We start from the raw sequence: 27,667 nt of genomic DNA, 5'->3' as shown, positions 1-27,667 counted from the left end.
AAAATCACACAACTCCCATCGTGGTACAACTCCTACCGCCACACTCTACATCATAGTGTGTAAAAACAGCCGTTGTTAGAGTATCATCTGTGCCGTGTAGACCTAAAATGAAGACTCATTAGCCTTTTGCCAAAGCTGAGCATTATTAAATGAGGTCAGGGGGATATTCTATTCTATGGGTCATTCAATGAATGGGCTCCGATTGGACCTGTAAGTTTGTGTGTCTGAGAAAGAGCCTTGGGAAAGGCTATTGTGTCCTCTCGTTTTTGATTGAATCCTACGTCATAAAGGAACAACAGCCATGGAAAATGTCGGTAACCCCCGCTTTCTCTCCCCAGTCGACGTGAGCATGGCACTGCCCTTGCAGGTGCCCCCGGCTGCCATTCCCATGGACTTGCGCCTGGACCAGCCCTTTGGCCTAGCACCACGACCAGACGACCAGTGCCACCAAGGACAGGTCCCAGGTCAGCGGGAGCAGCAGCTGCAGCAGGAGTTGCTGGCCCTCAAACACAAACAGCAGATCCAGAGACAGGTGCTCATCGCTGAGTTCCAGCGGCAACATGAGCAGCTCTCACGCCAGCACGAGGCCCAGCTACAGGAGCATGTTAAGGTGTGTGTGTGTGTCCTCTCCTCTCCATCTTTTTAGTGATCTCTCCTCACCACGCAACTTATTCGACCTCTCATCCCAATCTTACCCCCCCATCACCCGCTGCTCTTCCCCCTCCCTCCATCTCTCCATCCCTCCTTCCCCTTTGCTCGAGGGCTGTGTGGATTTCTGCAGAAAGATTTTCATTGCAACAGGGACTTGGCTCAACAGAATGTGGTAAGGACAGAGGGGATGGGTGTAGGAGAGGACATGCATGTATGCATGTGTGTGCGTTTGTGTGCCTGTGCCTGCGCATACTAGTGATAAGTGGGTCAGCTGTTTGTTCACCCACACCCGCCCACAATTTCTACTAACCCATCCCCAATCACCCGACAACAAGTGATATAAGGTGATCTGAGGCCAGCACCCTAACTCGCAAATATAGAAAATACGCTGTAGCGTACAGTCAGAGATTTTGTTGACAGTGGGTGTGGGATTTTTTGTTGTTGTTGCCTAATTCAGATAGGTCTTTGTTACTGCTTATAATTTACTACATTTTGTTAGTCAACTTGTCTATAATTAAATACAATGAAGCTTCTCTTCTGACAATACTTGTCGCCACTAGAAGACTAAATAAACCCTTGCTCACCAGAAAATATGTCATACATCAATCGAATGAACGCTTCAATCAAGTTGACATTGGTAAAGTTTTCTCTTTCATCTCTGCTTCTCTCCAGCAGTAACGATGTTTAGGGAGCGGGGAGAAAATGCAAAGATTTTCCATGCAAAATGACCAAATGACATTAGTTTGACCGTTGTGAAGTTAATTATAAGCTGTGAAAACGACCCAACATGTTTCTGATGAGACTTAAGTTTGGCTTGGACGCATATTTTATGTGGTTAAAATACTCTCCGCTTTTACGATGCTGATAAAGAGGGCACCTTTACAGACGGTCCCTAACCAAACATTCATTCTCTCAAGATGCTGAAATATATCATATTTCTCCACTCCTGTTCCAGAGTCCAAAATCTACATTTGGTGTATCGTTCTACTGCAATAAGTGCTTAATTCTGTTCTGCAGGAGTTGATATTATATTACTCTACATATGAGAGGTTATAAACCTACAGTCAGTGTCCAGATTTCAGTTAATATTCCTTGTAACCCATCTGAACAATAGGCTACAATTCCCTTGACGTGCCACATTTGAAGTCCCCGTCTTGTTAGTGTCAAACGTCAGATAAAAATAATGAAAGAAAAACCTCTATCGTACAGTATATTTATGGATTTTTAATGCATTGTTTTCTCTTTACTCCACCTGCCCGCCCGCCCTTCGTCCACACAATATTTCATGACCCTAAACCCACCCGCCCTGTGGATATAACCGCGGGGACTGCGGATTATGAGTCACCCCGCGCTTCACTAGCGCATGCGTGTGTGTGATGTAACTGGATCTGCCGGTTACGTTGGGCTGCTTTTCTGATCTTAATCGGAACCCCGTCCTTGGGAAACTGTGTATGCATGTGTACCAGCGCATATGTGTGTGTGTGTGTGTGTGACAGTGAGAGAAACTGCTCGCTTTGCAAACAGGCCTCCACGGTGTTGCCACGGGGCCGCAGCCTCAATCAGGCAATGGGAGCGAGGCAGCCCAGGCTAAAAATAACTCTATCTGAAAGCTCCAGTCACAGCAGCCAGTGGGCTTCAGCACCAGGTAGGGTGGGATGCACAGTGATTGGCACATCACTAGCTCTACATTATGCCTTGACAGCGTGCTGACTGTTTTCTATTTTGCTCTGTTCCAGTCAACACCCACCTGTACTGGTTGAAATTATGCAAACACTCTCCATAGTGAGGCTTTTATCATTCAGTCATTTTGGCATTTAGTCTCACTCTTGACGACTTCTTAAAGAGTAACTTTCATTTAAAAAAATTCTTAGTTATAGTGAAACAAGTCAATTCTGGTCTTCATTTTGACAGCTTGTTGCAAAAGTGATATATTTTTCACTACTTTTAGTTAAACTCTACCATTGAATTAAAGCAGGAAGCACCAGTGACTCGGTCTATCAAAAAAGTGGTCAGACGAAGCAGACGCTAAACTACAGGACTGTTTTGCTAGCACAGACTGGAATATGTTCCAGGATTCTTCCGAATAGCATTGAGTAGTACACCACATCAGTCACTGGCTTTGTCAATAACTGAATGTAGGTTGTCGCCACAGTGACTGTACGTACATACCCCAACCAGAAGCCATGGACTACAGGCAACATTCGCACTGAGCTAAAGGGTAGAGCTGCCGCTTTCAAGGAGCGGGACTCTAACCCGGAAGCTTATAAAAAATCCCGCTATGTCCTCAAAAGAATCATGAAACAGGCAAAGCGTTAATACAGGACTAAGATCAAATTGTACTACATCGGCTCCAACGCTCGTTGGATGTGGCAGGGCTTGCAAACTATTACAGACTACAAAGGGAAGCACAGCCAAGAGCTGCCCAGTGACACAAGCCTACCAGACAAGCTAAATAACTTCTATGCTCGCTTCGAAGCAAGTAACACTGAAACATGCATGAGAGCACCAACTGTTTCGGATGACTGTGTGATCACGCCGATGTGAGTAAGACCTTTAAACAGATCAACATTGACAAGGCCACTGGGTCAGATGGATTACCAGGACGTGTACTCCTAGCATGCACTGACCAACTGGCAAGTGTCTTCCCTGACATTTTCAACCTCTCCCTGTCCGAGTATGTAATACCAACATGTTTCAAGCAGACCACCATAATCCCTGTGTCCAAGAACACTAAGGTAACCTGCTTAAATGACTACCGCCCCTTAGCACTCACGTCTGTAGCCATGAAATGCTTTGAAAGGCTGTTTATGGCTCACATCAACACCATTATCCCATAAAACCTAGACCCACCCTAATGTGCATACCGCACCAACAGATCCACAGATGATGCAATCTCTATTGCACGCCGCACTGCCTTTTTCCACCTGGACAAAAGGAACACCTATTTGAGAAGTTGACTACAGTTGACTACAGCTCAGCGTTCAACACCATAGTTCCCTCAAAGCTCATCACTAAGCTAAGGACCCTGGGACTTAATAGCTTCCTCTGCAACTTCATCCGAGACTTCCTGACGGGCCGCCCCCAGGTGGTAAGGGTAGGTAACAACACATCCGCCACGCTGATCCTCAACACGGGGGCCCCTCAGGGGTGCATGCTCTGTCCCCTTCTGTACTCCCTGTTCACTCATACTGCACGGCCAGGCACGACTCCAACACCATCATAAAGTTTGCTGATGACACAACAGTGGTAGACCTCATCACCGACAATGATGAGACAGCATATAGGGAGGAGGTCAGAGACCTGACCATGTGGTGCCAGGACAACAACCTCTCCCTCAATGTGATCAAGACAAAGGAGATGATTGTGGACTACAGGAAAAAGAGGACCGAGCACGCCCCCATTCTCATTGGCGGGGCTGTAGTGGAGCAGGTTGAGAGCTTCAAGTTCCTTGGCGTCCACATCAACAACAAACTAACATGGGCAAAGCACACCAAGACAGTCATGAAGAGGGCACTGCAAAATCTATTCCCCCTCGGGAGACTGAAAAGATTTGTCATGGGTCCTCAGATCCTCAAAAGATTTTACAGCTGCACCATCGAGAGCATCCTGACGGGTTGCATCACTGCCTGGTATGCTAACTGCTCGGCCTCCGACCGCAAGGCACTACAGAGGGTAGTGCATATGGCCCAGTACATCACCGGGGCCAAGCTTCCTGCCATCCAGGACCTCTATACCAGGCGGTGTCAGAGAAAGGCCCTAAATCATCAAAGCCTCCAGCCACCTTAGTCCTAGACTGTTCTCTCTGCTACCGCACGGCAAGCCATACCGGAGCGCCAAGTTTAGGTCCAAGAGGCTTCTAAACAGCTTCTACCCCCAAGCCATAAGACTCCTGAACAGCTAATCAAATGGCGACCTAGACTATTTGCAACCCCCCCCCCCCCCCCACCCACTACGCTGCTGCTACTCTCTGTTATTGTCTATGCATAGCCACTTCAACAATCCTACCTGCATGAACATAATTATCTCAAATACCTCAACACTGGTGCCCCCGCACATTGACTCATTGACTCTGCACCGTTACCCAATGTATTTGCAATTGTTATTTACTGCTGCCTTTTAATGATTTGTTTTTCTTATCTCTTACTTTTTTAAGCCCTTTTTTTAGGTATTTTATTAAAACTGCATCGTTGGTTTAAGGGCTTGTAAGTAAGGATTTCACTGTAAGGTCTACTACACCTGTTGTATTCGGCGCATGTGACAAATACAATTTGATTTGAAATTGTGATGTAGAGGCACCTTCAGAAGGGAGGGGTTCGGTATGAAATAGACTCCTTTCTAGATGTGCTGGGTGGTACCACCTCAAGGCTTACTATAAATGCAGGTGACAGCGCACCTTATTTGGTAATGGTCTTGGTAAGTGGAGCGTGCCATGATGCTTCTCTGACTAGACAATTGACGTTACACAAAATTCAAAAGACAGTAAGGCACATTTCCGCATATGATGAATTTTTTTGCTTACCCTTTCATAAACATCTATGTGCTTTTACGAAGAAAATAAACATGTAGGCTATGAGGATTATGTTTTTATATTCATAGCTACATCCATCGTAACAAGAAATACAATATTTCTACATTGTAGAATAATAGTGAAGACATCAAACTATGAAATAACACATACGGAATCATGTAGTAAACAAAAAAGTTTTAAACAAACCAAAATATATTTTTATTTTAGATTCTTCAAAGTAGCCACCCTTTGCCTTGATGCCAGCTTTGCACACTCAGGCATTCTCTCAACTGGCATCTTGAAGGAGTTCCAACATATGCTGAGCACTTGTTGGGGGCTTTTCCTTCACTCTGCTGTCCCACTCATCCCAAACCATCTCAATTGGGTTGAGGTCGGGTGATTGTGGAGGCCAGATCATCTGATACATCCACGCAGTCTCCTCTGAACAGTTGATGTTGAGATGTGTCTTTTACTTGAACTCTGTGAAGCATTTATTTGGGCTGCAATTTCTGAGGCTGGTAACCCTAATGAAATTATCCTCTGCAGCAGAGGTACAGCTGGGTCTTCCTTTCCTGTGGCGGTCCTCATGAGAGCCAGTTTCATCATAGCGCTTGATGGATTTTGCGACTGCACTTGAAGAAACTTTCAAAGTTCTTGAAATGTTACTGATTTACTGACCTAAATGTCTTTAAGTAATGATGGACTGTCTTTTTTCTTTGCTTATTTGAGCTTGAAGAATATACAAATATATTTTGATTTTTGATTTGTTTACCGCTTTTTTGGTTACTACATGATTCCATATGTGTTATTTCATAGTTTTGATGTCATTCTACAATGTAAAAAATAGTAAAAATTAAGAAAAGCCCTTGAATGAGTACTGTCCAAACTTTTGACTAGTACTGTAGATGACAATGTTGGTAAAGTCAACTCATTTTTCCCCTGATCAGTATGACCGATTGGTGGTGCAGTCCACTAACAGTTGGCTCATAGTTCAATAGTTGTGAGTTCTAATCCCACATGGGGCATGACATTTTTTTGTTATCACATCTTTGATTTACAATATTCATCCCATGCCCACACACTTAAAATTCTGAAAAGTAAAAGCAGACGAGAGGGGTCATCCTGGAAGTAGTTGTGGGCTTTATACATTACCCAAGACCATTCTGTGAGTTCATTTGACCATTGGATTAAGAGCTACTGCGTAAATACTGCATTGCGGATTGAATTGAGCCCCTAAATTTCATTTTCAGGGGGATTATTTTTTACGTAAGACTGCAATAAATTTGAGTCCACATAAAAAAAATCTGAATGTTAGCCCCATGGAGTATTTGAACTTACACCGCAAGTGGCTATAGACGTCAGGGACTCTGCATCCTAGAACTGTGTTGCTTGTGATGCACCTCATTTGTATTATAAGAGCATGCCAGTGGACTTCTGTTAAGTATGATTTAGTGAGAAAGTGTTAGGTACAACTAAGTTTACCCACCCCCAAATAAATATTTATGAACAATTCCCTCCACTCACAACTTCTCATCTGAATGCAATTTTTGGAAATTTGAGTGTTTCCCAGCTGATATGAAATCTGCAGGGGACACTTGCTGTTGAAATCTAGTGATATTGATGTCAGCCAGTGGTGTTAGATTTTTGCCATTGAAAGGAAGTGTGTCTGTGTGTGTGTGTGTTTAGAACCATGTGTTTTTTGTTTATCTAGATGAGGTGATATCAGACAATGTGTGACCATGTCTCCCCCTCTCTCCCTTCCGTCTCCCTCTTCTTCTCCCCCATGTCCCTTCATCCCTCTCCATCTACCCCATCTCTCTCCCCAATCACTGCTCTCTTCCCTCTCCCCATTTCCTATGCACTGTAGCAGTGCCATCAGCAGGCAGTTGTATCAACATCGCAGTAAAGTTTGTATTAACGTTGTGTTGCAGCACCAGCAGGACCTCCTGGCTCTGAAGCATCAGCAGGAGCTGCTGGAGCACCAGAGGAAGATGGAGAGACACCGCCAAGAGCAAGAGATAGAGAAACATCAGAGGGAGCAGAAACTCCTGCTGCTTAAGAACAAGGAGCGTTGCCAGGAGAGTGAGTGGCTCTGAATTACATCCTTTTTCTATTTTTCTCCCCAATTTTGTGGTATTCAGTTGGTAGTTACAGTCTTGTCCCATCGCTGCAACTCCCGTACGGACTCGGGAGAGGCGAAGGTCGAGAGCCGTGCGTCCTCCGCAATACAACACGGACGAAGCTGGGTAAAGGGCTTCAATGCCGAAATCCTAAAGTATCCTTTTAAGTGCCGTAGTAAATTGCCTCCAGTCTCGTAAAAGTCAGCACGTAGGCCCCTCGAAATGTGATTTAAAATGTGTCTGTATTAGTAATCATCATGTGCCGTGTGTCCCCCCCCCCCCCACGCTTGCTGCTTCACCGCTTGACATGTTAGTCACTTGTTGCCAGCTCTGTCTTATTCTCACTTATTGTGTTTCTTCTTGACACACACTTTTACAGACATACGCACACGCTTATTTTGCTCCCTTTTTACTCTTGCTCTTCTTTTTTTTTCACTCTTTCCATTTTCTCTCTCTCCATCTCCCCGTGTGGAGTATCCCCTCTGGGAAGTGTTAACGGTGTGATGGCGAGGTGGTAATTGAAGAGAGAGCTGTGAGAGAACACACCTTGTGATACCTTGTTTAAAAAATAACAAACACACTAAAAAAGCCCATTTAACTGCCACTGTCTCGGTGGAATTCCCATGAAAGCATGTATTTTTCCCTCTATGGAATCTCTGTGTGACTCTGCTCCAACAGATTACAGTTCTGGGCCCAGTTTGCTGATAGCGATGGAACTTAGGCTTACGAGTGTTTTAACACTGCATTTTTCCTTCGACGGCCGAAGATGTAACACGCGTTTCAGTGCGTCTTTGGAACATGTGTCGATACTGATAGGATTTAAGGAAAGGGAGCACTGCTCTCAGATCAGCTTTCTCTGTTCAAATCTTTCCTGATCATTAGAATTATTTCACCGTACTGACAAGGGATCAGCACCTGGAGAGACATTACCACATACGGCTGCAAATATTGAGGCGGCCTAATCCAATGAAATAAAAATTCATTAAATCACTAATTTGGCACATCATTGTGCACATGTTAGGCTGCACATCATTAAATATATTGAGACAAATTAAATAGAGTAGCCTACAAGTAGCAAAATATAACTAAATTGATTGAACATGAAATGTATTTGAATATGATTGAAAAAGTCCTACAGTGCCTTCAGAAATATTCATACCCCTTGAATTATTCTACATTTTGTTGGTATAGGCTGAATTCAAAATGGATCAAATACAAACAATTCTCACCCATCTAGAAAAATATATTTTTTTACATTTTTGCTAATGTATTGAAAATTAAATAGGGAAATACCTTATTTACATACGTATTCACACCCCTGAGTCAATACTTTGTAGAAGCACCTTTGGCAACAATTACAGCTGTGAGTCTTTCTGGTTAAGTCTCTTAGAGCTTTCCACACCTGGATCGTGCAACATTTGCCCATTATTCTTTTCAAAATTCTTTAAGCGCTGACAAATTGGTTGTTGAACATTGCTGGACAACCATTTTCAGGTCTTGCCATAGATTTTCAAGTAAATTTGAGTCAAATCTGTAACACTTCAGAAGGGGACTAGGGTTCCAATTTGGGAACACCCCCCACCCCACGTTCAGCTGGAAAGGGGGCGCATGGAACGCAAAAATATTCCTAAAAATATTTAACCTCCACATGTTAAACAGTCCAATGGCTCAAATGAAAGATAAACACCTTGTTTATCTACCCAGCAAGTCAGATTTCTAAAATGTTTTACGGCGAAAACATAGCACATATTTATGTCAAACCACCACCGAAGACACAGCTAATTTGCATAGCCAAGTTGAAAAAAATATGCAATCAACAAACGCAGGATTAAAAGAAAAATAATGCACTAACCTTTTGAAATCTTCATCAGATGACAGTAATATAACATGTTACACAGTACATTTATGTTTTTTTCAATAATATGCTATATATATCCATAAATCTCTGTTTACAATGATGCATCGTTCAAAAATGCTACTCAAATGTCCTGAGAAATGATGATAGCTCCGGCAGATAACGTCAGCTAACAAGGAATACACATCATAAACTTTGACTAAATATGCATGTTCTACATATATATAGTTAGATACACTTCTTCTGAATGCAATCGCTGTGTTACATTTAACGTTACAGGTTTCGTTCACTAGGCTATACTATGAGTCGGCGCTCAAAAAGTAGCATTATGGCTCCTCTATCTTGGAGTCCACAGAAACCCAAATTGACCACAGAAATATTCCCTTACCTTTGCTGTTCTTCCATCAGAAGACCTGGAAGGAATTATACTTACCAAAAACAGCGTTTAGTTTTGCAGTCTGTGTCTTTCGGTTCTCAAACACGACACATTTCAGTTGAAATGTAGCCAAAAGTCAAGTGGATGCGCACCAAAACATCAAAACTTACATATTATATGTCGACTAAACTTATCAAACTCAGTTCATAATCAAGCTTTAACATGTTATAAAGGTGTACAGCAATCGTGAGGACGAACAGAAACGCATGCATTGTATAATCGATCTTGGAAAAAAGACAGGACCGGAGCAGAGCGCGCATAAAAGTGACCTGTTTTTTCGCGTGACCGAAAGGTTTCGGCCCGCCAAAACTCTCGTGAGCGCGCGATTCTCACAATGAGAAGCCCCATTGAAAGCTGAGATCGCGCTGAAGACAGAGAGTCTGTTCCCAGACCTGTAAGTGCTTGGGTAGGGTGGGGGCGATGACGTCAAAGTTGGGCCAACTTTTCTGATGACAAGAGAGAGTTTGGGAGAATGACTGCCCTGAGAGTTCTGCTTTACATACAGACATAATTTAAACGGTTTTAGAAGCTTTAGAGTGTTTTCTATTCAATAATATTTTAAAAGAGCCAGCTAGAGTTCTGAGCTCGGGCCTGGGGGTTACAGGCAGGCAGCCTCCCTCCCTGGGCCAGCAGCACTATATCAGCATTGTTTTATTTGCATATATTAGCAACTTTTGACCAAAAAAAATTATGTTTACTATGGGCACGCAATTACTCCAGCGGGGGCAGTAGACAGCCCTATCCCCAACAGGTTAGGTATTGTTGGATATTATCATTCTAATCCTAATATTATTCATATATAATATAAGACAAGTACTGGAAGCAATAGAACACGATGACAATTCTGGGAAACCAGGCCTGGCAGTTATAGCAGACTTTGAAAAGGCCTTTGATAAAGTACGACTGGGATTTATATAAAAATGCCTGGACTATTTTAATTGTGGAGAATCTCTTAAAGGTGTAAAATAGTAAATAATGGCTACTTCTCAGAAAGTATTAAATTGTCAAGAGGAGTAAAACAAGGTTGTCCACTATCGGCATATCTATTTATTATGGCAATCGAAATGCTATTCAAATCAGATCCAACTACAATATCCAGGGCTTAAAAAAGCAAAGGTGTCATTGTACGCTGACGATTCATGCTTTCTTCTTTCAGTTATTTGAAAATTAAATAATATCCTAAATATAATTATTTTTAAAACAAGCCATAGAAAGCTGGTTACAATTTCAGTTTAATCCACCAGAAAAGACAGAACAAATATTACAACAAATATTAAACTCAAATATACTAATTGATATAAAAAATATATATTTATTATACATTTTAAATAATATACATATTTACAAGAAAATATATATGCGGGATTGGAAATACTGCAGACAATTACATTGATAGAAGCCACAATCTATCTACAATATTAAAGCTGATCTACTACCTAAAAAAACATACAACATAATAATTTAACTCGGCCACTCAGGAACATTCACTGTCTTTTAGTTTATTGTCCTGAAAGGTTAATTCATCTCCCAGTGACTGGTGCAAAGTAGACTGAACCAGAATTTCATCTAGGACTTTGACTTTTAACTCCGTTCCGGTTCTTTTTCATCCTGAAAAACTCCCCAATCCGTAACGATTACAAGCATACCCATAACATGACGCAGCCACCAAACATAACACTTTATATTCTGGACAAAAAGTTCATTTCTTTGCCACATATTTTGCAGTAGTTAGTGCCTTGTTGTAAACACGATGCATGTTTTGGAATATTTTATTCTGTACAGACTTCCTTCTTTTCACTCTGTCAATTAGGTTAGTATTGTGGAGTAACTACAATGTTGTTGAGCCATCATCAGTTTTCTCCTATCACAGCCATTACACGCTGTATCTGTTTTAAAGTCCCCATTGGCCTCATGGTGACATCTCTGAGTGATGTTCTACCTACAGTGTGTGCACTAACTGGATGCATTGATACACCATCCAGTGTCCAGGTGCCCTTCTTTGCGAGGCATTGGACAGCCTCCCTGGTCTTTGTGATTGAATCTGTGTTTGAAAATCACTGCTCGACTGAGGGACCTTACATATAATTTGTATGTTTGGGTTACAGAGATGAGGTAATCGTTCAAAAATCATGTTAAACACTATTATTGCACACAAACGCTTACTCCTGAATTTATCAGGCAAAGGGGTTGAATACGTATTGACTCAAGACATTTCAGATTTTCATTTTTCATTCATCTGTAAAATATTTGAAAACATAATTCCTCTTTGACATTATGGGATATTGTGTGTAGGCCAGTGACACACAAACAAAAATGTGGAAAAAGTCAATGGGTGTGAATACATTCTGAAGGCACTGTATAATATATATTAATAATGCATTTTCATTTGAAGCATCATTTTATACTTCACTTGTGAATATATCAATTGCAAAGACATTGGCAACTTTGTATTTGTAGTCAACTTTGTTCGGAAGTTATCGGTGGACGGATAAGCCATGTGATTTTATGTTGAGCGGAGATCTTCTGGGTATAAAGCGACGCGGGAGGGCAAAAAAGGGTCTGACGATGCAGTTAGCTGTTCTTACGAGTGATCTGAGGCAGTCGTTAGAGCAAAAGCGTTTTCAAGTGACACGTTAATAATGATGGTTTCGGGAAACAGCTCGGAGATTTAACGATGCTCCTACGACGGTTCTAAAGATGAACTTAGCCTTAAGATGCTTTTTGGGAAACCGGGCCCTGTTCAGTCACTCCTTCAGGCTGCATTCTATAGTAGTATTTCACTCAGAATGATTCAGTGTTGTTTCATTTCTGTTCCCCCATTGGATTCAGTTTAATATTACTTTTAAATTATATAGAAAGGCTATATCTGAAGCGGGAAACAGAATGATATGTGTTCCTCCAGGCTATTTTGAAGGTTGTATTTGTAGTACTTGTCCTGTCATTTTGTAGTCCCTAATCCTTGGCTTCTCGCTCATCTCTCCCAGGTGCGGTGGCAAGCACAGAGGTCAAGATGAGGCTGCAGGAATTTGTCCTGAACAAGAAGAAAGCCCTGGCCCAGCGCAGCCTCAACCACTGCATGTCTACTGACCCACGCTATTGGTACGGGTGAGTATCTTACCCACACCCCACACCCTTACTCTTACCCAACTATAGGTCAAGTTGAACTTACTTATGCTGGTGCAATGCACCACATAATGACATGTCAGAACTCTCTGTTTTTCATGGAAGCTGCATAGACCCCCCCCAATCCACGTCCATCCTGATATAGTAGATGTTAAAGGATATGATGAGAATACAGTGGCTTGCGAAAGTATTCACCCCCCATGGCATTTTTTCCTATTTTGTTGCCTTACAACCTGGATTTAAAATATATTTTTTTTGGGGGGGGGTTGTATTATTTGATTTACACAACATAACTACCACTTTGAAGAGATGCAAAATATTTTTTTTTGTAAAACAAACAAGAAATTAGACAAAAAACAGAACACTTGAGCGTGCATAACTATTCACTCCCCCAAAGTAGATACTTTGTAGAGACACATTTTGCAGCAATTACAGCTGCAAGTCTCTTGGGGTATGTCTCTGTAAGCTTGGCACATCTAGCCACTGGGATTTTTGCCCATTCTTCAAGGCAAAACTGCTCCAGCTCCTTCAAGTTGGATGGGTTCCGCTGGTGTACAGCAATCTTTAAGTCATACCACAGATTCTCAATTGGATTGAGTTCTGGGCTTTGCCTAGGCCATTCCAAGACATTTAAATGTTTCGCCTTAAACCACGCGAGTGTTGTTTTAGCAGTATGCTTAGGGTCATTGTCCTGCTGGAAGGTAAACCTCAGTCCCAGTCTCAAATCTCTGGAAGACTGAAACAGGTTTCCCCTCAAGAATTTCCTGTATTTAGCGCCATCAATAATTCTGTCAATTCTGACCAGTTTCCCGGTCCCTGCTGATGAAAAACATCCCATGATGCTGCCACCACCATGCTTCACCAAGGGGATGATGTCCTTGGGGTGAAGGGAGGTGTTGGGTTTGTGCCAGACATGACGTTTTCCTTGATGGCTAAAAAGCTACATTTTAGTCTTATCTGACCAGAGTACCTTCTTCCACATGTTTGGGGAGTCTCCCACATGCCTTTTGGTGAACATCAAACATGTTTGCTATTTTTTTCTTTAAGCAATGGCTTTTTTTCTGGCCACTCTTCCGTAATGCCCAGATCTTTTGAGTGTACGGCTTAAAGTGGTCCTATGGACAGATACTCCAATCTCCGCTGTAGAGCTTTGCAGCTCCTTCAGCGTTATCTTTGGTCTCTTTGTTGCCTCTCTGATTAATGCCCTCCTTGCCTTGTCCGTGAGTTTTGGTGGGCGGCCTTCTCTTGGCAGGTTTGTTGTGGTGCCATATTCTTCCATTTTTTTGTATAATGGATTTAATAGTGCTCCATGGGAAGTTCAAAGTTTCTGATTTGTTTTATAATCCAACCCTGATCTGTACTTCTCCACAAGTTTGTCCCTCGGTCCCTTGGTCTTCATGGTGCCGCTCAGTGGTGTTGCAGACTCTGGGGCCTTCAGAACAGGTGTATATATACTGAGATCATGTGACAGATCATGTAACACTTCGGTTGCATACATTTGGATTTTATTTAACTAATTCTATGAATTCTGAAGATAATTGGTTGCACCAGATCTTATTTTGGGGCTTCATAGCAAAAGGGGTGAATACATATGCACACACCACTTTTCAATTTTTGAAATATATATATATTTTTTTAAATAAGTACTTTTTTTCACTTCAGCATTTTGGACTATTTTGTGTTTGTCCATTACATGAAATCCAAATAAAAATCCATGTATATTACAGGTTGTAATGCAACAAAATAGGAAAAACTCCAGGGATTGGAATACTTTTGCAAGGCGCTGTAAGCAGTATAGTAATAGCTCCATCTCTCCTTCTGATACTAGGTAGAATTACCTCCATATTGCTTGCACCTTATGCAATCCACTCAGTTCTGCACAAGTGTACCTGGGTTAAAGGCTAAATCAGTGGTATACAATGTTGGCTTCGCCCTAATGGGGCGTCAACATTTGTATTCATTTTTTTATTCACTTTTTGGTGAATGGGGGGGATAATTAAGATTACAAATTATTTTATGGGACAATATACAAACGTTTTTGAGAAAGATAAATTAGAATATAAAAATATATATAGAGTAATTGTTTTTATTGGTTTATTTGCATTTTGATAAGAAAGGAAAAGGGCTATCTAGAGATGAAAGTGTAATGAATTGAAGGTTATTTGTTGATGTAAAAATAGACATTTATCGATTTTATGGGTGTGTTATTAGATTTGGGGTGGGAAAATCCTGGTGGAAAAAATGGGGTCCACGCTGGAAAAGATTGAATACCAATGGGCTAAATGGTCTATTTAGGATTGGGTCTCACTGTCTGTGCCTCAGATCGAATCTACTATGCAGGACCAGTCTCTCTCTCTACCTCTGCTCTCTCTCTTTCCCAATTTCTCTCTTGCCCCCCTCTTTCCCCCCTCCACCCCTACCTCTCCATCCCCACTCTCCCCTCCCCTCTCTCTCTCTCTCTCTCTCTCTCTCTCTCTCTCTCTCTCTCTCTCTCTCTCTCTCTCTCTCTCTCTCTCTCTCTCTCATCTCTCTCTCACCTCTCTTCACTCAGACACGTAGCCCATCTCCCGGGACCTCTGCTGTCGCCTTCTGATATGGGGAAATGAGGAGGTGCACAGAAAGGGTTTTGAGAGGAACCACCCAATGAATATTAACACACTGGCACCACTCTCTTTCTTTTTCTTGATTTCTTTCACTTTCGCTCTCTCTATCCTCTTTCTATCTTTCTTTCTTTCTTTCTTTCTTTCTTTCTTTCTTTCTTTCTTTCACTACAGTAGTAGTGATGGTTTAAGCTGGAGTCCTTAATGGTGAAACTGCCACGTCCGTTTGGGATATTACAACAACAAAGAAGTTACTGCAAACAGCCAAATATGTACTGCATTTTTGTTGTTGCCACGCTACTTGACACACCTTTACCTCCGTTTCATCCACAAAACTTAAACAATAAAAAAGGTACATCTGACCTGACCTGTTCTGTTCACCGGACGTGCTACCTGTCCCAGACATGCTGTTTTCAACCCTCTAGAGACAGCAGACTGAATGATCGGCTATGAAAAGCCAACTGACATTTACTCCTGAAGTGCTGACCTGTTGCACCCTCTACAACCACTGTGATTATTATTATTTGACCCTGCTGGTCATCTATGAACATTTGAACATGTTCTGTTATATTCTCCACCTGCCACAGCCAGAAGAGGACTGGCCACCCCTCATAGCTTGGTTCCTCTCTAGGTTTCTTCTTAGGTTCTGGCCTTTCTAGGGAGTTTTTCCTAGCCACTGTGCTTCTACACGTGGATTGCTTGCTGTTTGGGGTTTTAGGCTGGGTTTCTGTACAGCACTTTGAGATATCTGCTGATGTAAGAAGGGCTTTATAAATACATTTGATTGATTGATACTGAGGTGGAGAGTGGCGCTGTTTTCCCTAATGCGGATTAAACCCTTAAGTCCTTGGAGAGAGGTTTAACTTCCCATTGGTGGTCTTCGAGCGTTAGTGAGGCTGGGGCTAGTTATCTTGACAGTTTTACAGGGGTTATACTTAGTTTTGTTTACTCTTTACTTGTTTGTTTCCCCACCTCCCAAAAAAAGACCACTGACAGCAGCCACATAAAAAGAGCACTCTAAGACAACATCAAAACACCAGATATTTTATTCATCAAAACATGTATATATTCTGACAGCTACGGCAGCATTTTTATAATTGCCACATGAGCCAAAGACATGTCAGCCATGCAACCTAGACGGGCTCGCTGTGTAGTTGAGATGGAGGGGAAAGCCAGACAGAACAATTCAATGGGCTGCGAAGATGACAGCTGACCTCAAATGGCCCCGGCCAGAGGAAACATCAATGATCTTCTCTCTTAGCTATTAACTGAGAAACACGAAGCCCGCATCATGTTTTACTGTAACACAGTGGAACATAATGGCAGTTAAGGAAGACGGACACAGAGACAGACGGGTACACAGTGTTCAATGGTAGCTGAGGATAGACGGATACGCAGTAACAGAGATAGGTAGACAGACAGACGCCTGTTTCTCCCTCACACTACTGAAGCCACATCAACTGGCACGCACCATTGCTACCCAGTCAGACAGAGTGGCATGGACAGACGGGCAACATCAGCAGATCGTTCGCACACCAGCAGGCCCTTGCAATAGTAGTAGCTTTTATGGCTCCATCAGATCTGTTCCCGCTCGTTGCCGTGTCAGAGCGAGTTTGTTTACAAACACAGGGATTCGCACCCCTTCAGTCTGGGCATATGCATTGTAGGTAATCTGAGATGGCATGCAAAGTGTAGGGCCATAAATAAAAAAGGTCTGCCTGAGAGGAGGTTGTGTGTGGTGGGGAGTGAACTGTGTGTCCTGCGTTTGTGGTAACGCTCATGCGCCAGCCTCTGTGTGTGTGTGTGTGTGTGTGTGTGTGTGTGTGTGTGTGTGTGTGTGTGTGTGTGTGTGTGTGTGTGTGTGTGTGTGTGTGTGTGTGTGTGTGTGTGTGTGTGTGTGTGTGTGTGTGTGTGTGTGTGTGTGTGTGTGTGCGCTTGTGTGCGTGCTTGTGCGTGTGCGTGTCTGTTTGTTTGTTTGTATTTATTAGGGATCCCAATTAGCTGCTGCCAAGGCAGCTAGTCTTCCTGGGGTCCAAACATAGTCAGAAGTTTACATACACCTTAGCCAAATACATTTAAACTCAGTTTTTCACAATTCCTGATATTTAATCCAATTAAAAATTCCCTTTTTTTGGTCAGTTTGGATCACCACTTTATTTTAAGAATGTTAAATGTCTTTATATATATATTATTATATTATATTATATTATTATTATATTATATATAAATGTCAGAATAATAGTAGAGAGAATGATCTATTTCATCTTTAATTTCTTTCATCACATTCCCAGTGGGTTCGAAGATGCAAGTGAGGTCGGCTTTTGCTCTCTTTGAAGGACCCAAATGAAATATTGTAAATGTGTATTTGTCTTCCCTATGTAGGAAGACCCAGCACAGCTCCCTGGACCATAGCTCCCCTCCCCAGACAGGGATGTCCACTTACAACCACGCCATCCTGGGGATGTACGACTCCAAAGACAACTTCCCTCTCCGCAAGACAGGTAAGACCTCCTCCACCTTACCCTTGGACCCTAACCCCTAACCTCTTTTCACGTTGGAGTACACTATCAGTGTGTTTTTTTGCTTTCCTTGACTGTGTTTGAAGCTCTTTTTGAAAGCTCTTCCCTTTCCAACTTCCTCTTTCCAAAATTAAAACGAATCGGAACAGTTAGTTGGATTAAGTAAAAGTGAATAAGTGAATAGGTGTAAGCAATTTGGTGACAACTCCATTTGGCCTACTCCAACATATTACCTCCACACATCCGGGCTTTTTCAGATCAGCAAGAGGAAATGGGGCCAAAGTATTGAGCAAAAACATTCAAAGTAGATTTAGCCAACTGTGTTACACCCATGTTGTCATGGGTGACACAACAGTTGCCACCGTGACACAGTGCGGGACTGATTTGTCACCAGTTCCCAGCGGTCTTTGCTGCTGGATCATTAGCAGTGTCCGTGTGTAGAGCATTGTAGTGTTGGGGCAGATTAGAGATGATAGTGGGGTAGATTATCAACCCCAGTTACTACTATGATCCCTATCATGACATTCAAGAGTTCTTCGTGACTGGCTAGTATAAGGAGAGTATCTCAGCATTTCTGCTGCTTTCTTATTTACTTTCTTTATTTATAAGGGTTTCTGTTGTTAAGATTGTGTATTTTCTCCAAGAAATGTGGTTCAAGAGAGCAGCAAGGTTATACAAATCATTACCAACATGAGAACAGTGTTGACATGAGAAACATAAGAAAACAAACCAACTAAAATAAGCAGGCTGTCTATGAAACATACAGAGTCTGATACCAAGCAGTTCTGGTTGGAGAGTACCCATTTCAAATCCTTTGAGGAACTCTACTACCGCTGTGGGGGCCATGCAGTGATTATTCAGTTAGCGCCTGGGCTCGTTTGTACACGTCTGTCCCTGCTCATCCAGCTGGAGATCAACCTCAGTGTACTCTGGAGCACCGACAGCCCTGCCGCCTGTGGGGATGTGGACAGGAATGTGTTATCCCGGCGACGAGTGGGAATGTTATGACAGAAACAGGAGAGGGCCCAGGATTGAGCCTGACTAGACACCTAAAGAGGAGGTGAAAAAAAAAAATTGAACAGACAAACTTGGGTCTGGAAATGTTTAAGATTTGCTACTGTATACCTTGCACTGTTCACTCGGGGATAACTGCTGTGCAAAAGGATACAAACATTGAAAAGGTGATAGATGCTCTATGGTGCGATTTGTGCGTAGCACCGCAGCTCAGGTACCAGGCTTGTAATATAATTTTGTGTTAAAGGTATACATTAAAACTACCATATGCATACTCCATATATTTCACCCCCTTCATAATTAAAGTCCATCTCCTCATATCACTTCTCCACATTATAGTCAGGTTGTGCTTTACACTCCCTCCACATACATTCCACACTCTCCACACCGGCACCCCAGTCCACCCCACCCCCTCATCTTTATTCTTTATCAGCTGTTTAGCCAAGCACTGAGACCTTATTGTCCTCACTGGGCTCTGCATGTTTTTTTTATCTGTATTCTACTGTTATTAAACCCCTCACGGGTGAAGACTGCAGTGCATGTCATTTCCACTTCTCTCCGCTCTGCCGGCGGCTCCCATCACGGCAGTCATAACTGCGGTGGCTGCACATTTTAATACTGTCGCGAGGAGGCTTTGTCTGTCTTTAATGTCAGAAGGAAAATGTCACACTTCTCATCCGTGTCTCTTCCGCTCCCTCGTATCATATCTCTAATATGAAACACGGGGATCTAAAATCCCCCCAATGTATTTTCAATGTCTTCACTTAGTGGTAGTGTAGGCAGTAATTGACAAGCAATGCCTATACAACTGACTAGCTTTTGAGATATTCATTTTGTTACAGTAGATATTCAACAACAATATATTGGACATAAAAATGTGAATATTTTTACATTGATAACCAACATCCATGTCTGTATATTGGAATAATAGTTACTTTGAACCAGTTTGGGATGTTTGAAACTATTTATGGTTTTGATTCAGAGTTGGTTGAATAAGATCTTGCAAGTTGCACATTTACCTAATGCATTCAGATGGCTTTTATTCTATTTCTTTGTATTGTATTTGCAGCCCGCTTGTTTTCAGTTTGATGCAAGCAATCACACCGAAAACAGTCTGGCGTCGTGTTCTTTTGTTCACCGTTGATTTGAATAGGAATAGACAAAGCACCGAAAGAGGTCTCCTTTATGTACACCCACTGAGAATCATGGAAATTAGCGTAGCATTAGCATCTCCATGTTCATCAATTAGACCATCTTCATGGTAGTGAAGCTCATTCAGGCCTCAAACCATACACCTCATTACATGCCCATTCACAATGTGAAGTAGAGCCTCTTCAGTTTCCTGGATTATCTCCGTTTGACTCACTCGATTGTGTCTGTAGTAGTATGACGACTGGACCCTCTCGGTCCCTGGAGCAATGTTATTTTCCAATATGTTTTCCAATATGTGGATATTTTAAGGCCACGTGGATATTTTAAGGCCACGTTTCCTTGCTGTATCAATGTGAACGTTTCATTAGCACTGAAGAAATGAGAAACCACAACGAGAATCTACCTTTTGAGCCCAGTGTAGTTTAAATTCACAGATGGTTATATTGTCTGTTATTTTCTGTGCCTCTGAGGTTAATTCCCATAGATGCACATTTCTCAGAATCTTGTCGATGAGTTCCAGGGAAACCTATATCGATTCTATCAAATCCCTACATTCGAGTCCTTTTAATAAATCCAAAATTGAATGCACCTTCCTAAATGTATGTCGCACTGCTTCTTGACACACTGCTCGCTTAACACGGAAGTCAGCCGCACCAATGTGTCAATGAAACATCATCCAGCTGGCGACCGAGTCAGCTTGCAGCCACCCGTCCGACCACAAGTAATCGCTAGAGTGAGAAGGGACAAGGAAAATCCAGGCCGTGTGCTGCCACGTTGGTCTCTCGGTCACCGCCTGGTATCGAACCCAGAGATGTAGTGACACCTCAAACATTGAGATGCAGTGCCTTAGACCACTGCGCCACTTGGGAGCTGAGAACCTGTAACTTCTGAGTCTATCTAAAATATTTACTTTTATAGGCCTTTAATCAGAATTTCAATGTACAGTCAATGGAGAAGTATTGAGCAGGAGCTTAGCATTTTGATACGGTTTAATTTGTTTACTGTCAATTGTCTCTAGCAGCGATTTCATCTCCTCACTTTTCTGTGTTTCATTCAAGCAAAGTGCTACAGAATGTTTGGGAGTGAATGCATCAGTAGCCAATACGGCGAAGTGTCAATACTAGCTAGCAAGACTTGCCCTCACTCAATTGCAGAAATAAAGGGAACAAGAAGAAGTGACAGAGAGGATGGGAAAGGGAGGGAGAGGGTTACGGTTGGAATTGAGGAGAGAGAGAGAGAGAGAGAATAAGACAGAGGCGAGAATTAAAAAGAGAGGGAGGTGAGAGAGAGAGAGGGGGAGCGTAAAAACAAATGTACTGGAGTCAGCAGACAGTGCAGTTGGGCCCCTGCAGTGGGTTGTTTGGCGTGGCCACACTAACACCCTTCAAAGTCACCGCGTCCCCGGTGAACCCCAACAGGCTCCTCCAGTCAGACAGGCCATAAGCCCCTGGTTCTGCCTGCATCAACACTTTACCCCCCGCCATATTTCCTATGAGCGTGAGAGAACAGAGAAAACCCTGGCACGGGCACAAACCTCCATCTACCCACTCCACCCACCCATCCATCCCCGCCTCAGCCCTGTCTCCACTCCTGGCTACCAGCCACGTCCTTTGGCTCAGGCCCTTTGGGTATGCTTGAGCCACTCGGCCACACTGCAAATAAAGCTCAATGGCAAATTTTACGCCTCTCTTATTTTATGTCTCTTTCCATGCAACTTTAGTGAGTGTATTATTTCTTCAGCAGTGTTGCAGTGTTTTACTAGTGTGACATGCATTTTATGTGGTGGCTGTTCTAGACTGATTTTTACTAAAGCGTGACAGGAGAGATGTGAAAGCTAATGCAGCATTTGCAGACGAGTGTGTTGATGCCTCTGTTGCTTAATCCACATCCACCAGTCTTCACTTACAAAGCAACTAGTGCGTAAAGGTTCCAATGTACAGTTGAAGTCGGACGTTTACATACACTTAGGTTGGAGTCACTTCTTAAAGCTAGGGTCTATTTTCCTGAATTTCCGCCTGACTGATGTAACCAAAGTAAACTGCTTGTTACTCAGGCCCAGAAGCCAGGATATGCACATAAATGCATTGGTTAGAAAACACTTTGAAGTTTCTATAAATGTTAAAATAATGTCTGAGACTATAACACAATTGATATGGCAGGTAAAAGTACAAAGAAAAACAACTGGAATTTTCTTTTTTTGAGGTCATAAGGTTCTTATAATGGAAAGATTTAGGCCCTATGTAATTCCAGATTGCAATTCCTATGGTTTCCAGTAGATGTCAACAGTCTTTGTTCATTGTTTCACGCTTGTTTCTTCAAAAACAAGTTTTTGTAGGAAGAATCCCGGTACAATATCAGTCTGTTCGCGCCCCACGAAGAGGATGCGCGCTTACTAATTTTACTTTTCTATTGAACATACTTCTTTCCATGTGAAATATTATAGTTTATTTACATTTTAGGATACCTGAGAATTAAATAGAAATGGAGTTTGACTTGTTTGAACAAAGTTTAGCGGTAGCATTTTGGACTCCTTTGTCTGCATGTTGAACGAGAGGATTACTGAAATCGATGGCGCCAACTAAACAAACTTTTTGGGATGTAAAGAAGGATTTTATTTAACAAAACAACCATTCATGTTGTAGCTGGGACCCTCGGAATTGCAAACAGAGGAACATTTTCAAAAGCAAGTGATTTATTTAATCGCTATTTGTGATTTTACGAAGCCTGTGGGTGGTTGAAAAATATGTTGTTGTGGGGCGCCGTCCTCAAACAATCGCATGGTATGCTTTCGCTGTAATGCCTATTGTAAATCAGACAATGGAGTTTGATTAACACAAATGTAAGCCTTTAAATGATATAAGATACTTGTATGTTCATGAATGTTTAATATTCCAATTATTTATTTGAATTGCGCGCCCTCCAATTTCACAGGATGTTGTCAACAGCCTATCCCTAAGAATTAATACTCGTTTCTCAACCACTCCACAAATTTCTTGTTAACATTCCAGAAAATTATGATAGGCTAATTGACATCATTTGTGTCAGTGTCAGTGGTGTATAGGTGAGGACGGAGTCAAGCGCAGGAAACAGTACTAAGTAAAAAATAATGTACTTTACTCTGGAAAAATAAATAGTACAAAATATCCACGTGGGGAAATACAATCCCGAACACACAAGACTAACACAGAACAGGAACAATCATGTACAACATATAACGGGAACCAGGGGGTTAAATAGGGAAATAATAAAAACTAAATGGGAGCCAGGTGTGTACACTCAAGCATAACAAATGGAAAACAGAAACATGGATCGGTGGCAGCTAGAAAGCCGGTGACGACGAGCGCCGAACACCACCCGAACAAGGAGAGGCACCAACTTCAGGGGGGAAGTCGTGACAACTTGACTCAATTGGAGGTGTACTTGTTGATGTATTTCAAGGCCTACCTTCAAACTCAGTACCTCTTCGCTTATATCATGGGGAAATCTAATGAAATCAGCCAAGACCTCAGAAAAAAATTGTAAATCAAGTCAAATCAAAGTTTATTTGTCACATGCGCCGAATACAACAGGTGTAGCCCTTGCAGTGAAATGCTTACTTACAGGCTCAAACCAATATTGCAAAAAAGGTATTAGGTGAACAATAGGTAGGTAAAGCAATAAAACAACAGTAAAAGACATGCTATATACAGTAGCGAGGCTATAAAAGTAGTGAGGCTACATACAGAAAATGGTTAGTCTTGCTGATTGAGGTAGTATGTTCATGTAGATATGGTTACAGTGACTATGCATATATGATGAACAGAGAGTAGCGGTAGCATTAAAAAAAAGCCATGCTACAATTTGCTGCACATGGGGACAAAGAACATACTTTTTGGAGAATTGTCCTCTGGTCTGATGAAACAAAAATAGAACTGTTTGGCAATAATGACCATCGTTCTGTTTGGAGGAAAAAGGGGCTTGCAAGCTGAAGAAAACCATCCCAACCGTGAAGCACGGGGGTGACAGTATCATGTTGTGGGGGTGCATTGCTGCAGGAGGGCCTGGTGCACTTCACAAAATAGATGGCATCATGAGGTAGGAAAATTATGTGGATATATTGAAGCAACAACTCAAGACATCAGTCAGGAAGTTACAGCTTGGTCGCAAATGGGTCTTCCAGATGGACAATGACCCCAAGCATACTTCCAAAGTTGTGGCAAAATGGCTTAAGGACAACAAAGTCAAGGTATTGTAGTGGCCATCACAAAGCCCTGACCTCAATCCCATAGAAAATTTGTGGGCAGAACTGAAAAGGTGTGTGCGAGCAAGGAGGCCTACAAACCTGACTCAGTTACACCAGCTCTGTCAGGAGGAATGGGCCAAAATTCACCCAACTTATTGTGGGAAGCTTGTGGAAGGCTACCTGCAACGTTTGACCCTAGTTAAACAATTTAAAGGCTAATTGAGTGTATGTTAACTTCTGACCCACTGGGAATGTGATGGGGGGAAAACGCATTTCACATTCTTAAAATAAAGTGGTGATCCTAACTGACCTAAGACAGGGAATTTTTACTAGGATTAAATGTCATTCATTGTGAAAAACTGAGTTGAAATGTATTTGGCTAATGTGTATGTAAACTTCCAACTGTACCTTCTTTAATAAGACATCCTGAATCCCCCTCCTGCACCTTCTCACGAAATCCTGTAACACAGTATCTGCCAACAAAACCACAAGTAAACACTTGTATCCATCTGTGGCCAGTTTACTTCAAGACAGCTTTGTGGATACATGTAGTCTGCACCACCTTATTGTCAACTACTTCAGACTATTGTTCGCTTAGTCAGCCATATCGGGAGAGTCAGGCTAATTTTCACTGGATTGGATTATAATTTGTCCGGGGAATTGCATCTTTGAATGTGTTCCCGTACACTCCTGCTGCTAATGCATGGCGTTCACGACCGGGGCCGCCCCTGATCCTGTTAACAAAAGACGTTTGGACAAGTGCCCTCCGCCGCTCTTAAAAAAAAAAAAAAAATGATAATCAAGTTTAATAAATTCAACCACAAGTTCAGCCCCTCAAATTGAAGGTGCACTTTCAAGAAGTGCTTATTCATTATATAACCCCACACACTCAAAGTCCTTTTGCTCTTCCCAAATGGGCCGGATCTATTCTCTGGCTGCACCTCGTTCTAAGTGCATTAAGACAGGTACATTTGAAACTCTTCTCCCTGTTTTTCATGTTCAGGGATACACGCCGTTGAAGGGAAAGGGCAGGAAAACAAACAGCAAACGTTCCCTGAACCAAATATCCACTGACTGCTATTATGAGTATGTGTTAAGTATATGTTGTTCTCCAAATCACGTAAAAATTGTATCTGATCATTTATGCATATGTTATTGGATGGTGCCCTCATTGATCATGTCCCCGCGTATAAATATCTAGGTATCTGGATTGACGAATAGCTTTCTTTCAAAAAGCATGTTGATGAGTTAGAATTGGAATAGGAATAGGAATAGGAATAGGTCATGCCTTTCATTAGATAGCAGAAAACAAATCATTCAGTCGACTTTCATACCGGTTATAAACTATGCCAATATTGTCTATATGAATGCAGCTGGGACTTTATTGAAGCTATTGGACACAGTTTATCATAGCGCGCTACTTTACGCTATACTTGCTTTAGGTTTGGTACACATCACTGCATTCTGTATCAGAAAGTAAACATTGTCCTCTTTGAAGTCTCGTAGATCGATGCATTGCAACTTCCGCCGTACCTTACTTTATTTTTTATCTTAGACATACAAGATATCAGATCCGGTCTCCATAGTTAGGTGGAATGATCTCCAAGGCTCTCTAAAGTTGGATGAGTTGGTTCCACATTCAAAAGGCAGATTGAGGACCTTTTTTACTGAACTATGTTTGTTTTCTATGATTTGTTGTGTTTTTCTTTTTGTGCATTGATGTGAATATTGATGTGCATTGATGTGAATATTGATGTGTATTGATGTGAATATTGATGTGTATTGATGTGAATATTGATGTGCATTGATGTGAATATTGATGTGCGTTGATGTGAATATTGATGTGCATTGATGTGAATATTGATGTGCATTGATGTGAATATTGATGTGCATTGATGTGAATATTGATGTGCATTGATGTGCATTGATGTGAATATTGATGTGCATTGATGTGCATTGATGTGAATATTGATGTGAATATTGATGTGCATTGATGTGAATATTGATGTGCATTGATGTGAATATTGATGTGCATTGATGTGAATATTGATGTGAATATTGATGTGTATTGATGTGAATATTGATGTGTATTGATGTGAATATTGATGTGCATTGATGTGAATATTGATGTGTATTGATGTGAATCTTGATGTGTATTGATGTGAATATTGATGTGTATTGATGTGAATATTGATGTGTATTGATGTGAATATTGATGTGCATTGATGTGAATATTGATGTGCATTGATGTGAATATTGATGTGCATTGATGTGAATATTGATGTGCATTGATGTGCATTGATGTGAATATTGATGTGAATATTGATGTGCATTGATGTGAATATTGATGTGCATTGATGTGAATATTGATGTGAATATTGATGTGCATTGATGTGAATATTGATGTGCATTGATGTGAATATTGATGTGAATATTGATGTGTATTGATGTGAATATTGATGTGTATTGATGTGAATATTGATGTGCATTGATGTGAATATTGATGTGTATTGATGTGTATTGATGTGAATATTGATGTGTATTGATGTGAATATTGATGTGCATTGATGTGAATATTGATGTGCATTGATGTGAATATTGATGTGCATTGATGTGAATATTGATGTGCATTGATGTGAATATTGATGTGCATTGATGTGAATATTGATGTGCATTGATGTGAATATTGATGTGCATTGATGTGAATATTGATGTGCATTGATGTGAATATTGATGTGCATTGATGTGAATATTGATGTGTATTGATGTGAATATTGATGTGTATTGATGTGAATATTGATGTGTATTGATGTGAATATTGATGTGTATTGATGTGAATATTGATGTGTATTGATGTGAATATTGATGTGCATTGATGTGAATATTGATGTGCATTGATGTGAATATTGATGTGTATTGATGTGAATATTGATGTGCATTGATGTGAATATTGATGTGCATTGATGTGAATATTGATGTGCATTGATGTGTATTGATGTGAATATTGATGTGCATTGATGTGAATATTGATGTGCATTGATGTGCTTTGATGTGAATATTGATGTGAATATTGATGTGCATTGATGTGAATATTGATGTGTATTGATGTGAATATTGATGTGCATTGATGTGAATATTGATGTGTATTGATGTGAATATTGATGTGTATTGATGTGAATATTGATGTGCATTGATGTGAATATTGATGTGTATTGATGTGAATATTGATGTGCATTGATGTGAATATTGATGTGCATTGATGTGTATTGATGTGAATATTGATGTGCATTGATGTGAATATTGATGTGCATTGATGTGCTTTGATGTGAATATTGATGTGAATATTGATGTGCATTGATGTGAATATTGATGTGTATTGATGTGAATATTGATGTGCATTGATGTGAATATTGATGTGTATTGATGTGAATATTGATGTGTATTGATGTGAATATTGATGTGCATTGA

The 27,667-nt window shown here is 41.3% G+C and overlaps 1 protein-coding gene across 7 annotated transcripts in view; it reads left to right on the top strand.

Moving 5' to 3' along the window:
• Positions 1-27,667, top strand: part of LOC118367556 (histone deacetylase 4-like) — a 258,463-nt gene that overhangs the window by 159,849 nt on the left and 70,947 nt on the right. For 3 of the 7 annotated variants that reach the window (XM_052493919.1, XM_052493918.1, XM_052493916.1), the window contains 5 exons: positions 339-610; positions 782-823; positions 7,090-7,240; positions 12,554-12,674; positions 17,675-17,793. In XM_052493919.1, the coding sequence (XP_052349879.1) occupies positions 350-610; positions 782-823; positions 7,090-7,240; positions 12,554-12,674; positions 17,675-17,793 (694 nt within the window). In that variant the 5' untranslated portion in view covers positions 339-349. The remainder of the gene's footprint in view (positions 1-338; positions 611-781; positions 824-7,089; positions 7,241-12,553; positions 12,675-17,674; positions 17,794-27,667) is intronic. The other 4 variants (XM_052493922.1, XM_052493920.1, XM_052493917.1 and 1 more) reach the window with 3 other exon arrangements.

This window comes from Oncorhynchus keta, chromosome 34, assembly GCF_023373465.1.
Source record: "Oncorhynchus keta strain PuntledgeMale-10-30-2019 chromosome 34, Oket_V2, whole genome shotgun sequence".
Taxonomy (NCBI): Eukaryota; Metazoa; Chordata; class Actinopteri; order Salmoniformes; family Salmonidae; genus Oncorhynchus; species Oncorhynchus keta.
This window is presented reverse-complemented; position numbering and strand designations above follow the sequence as displayed.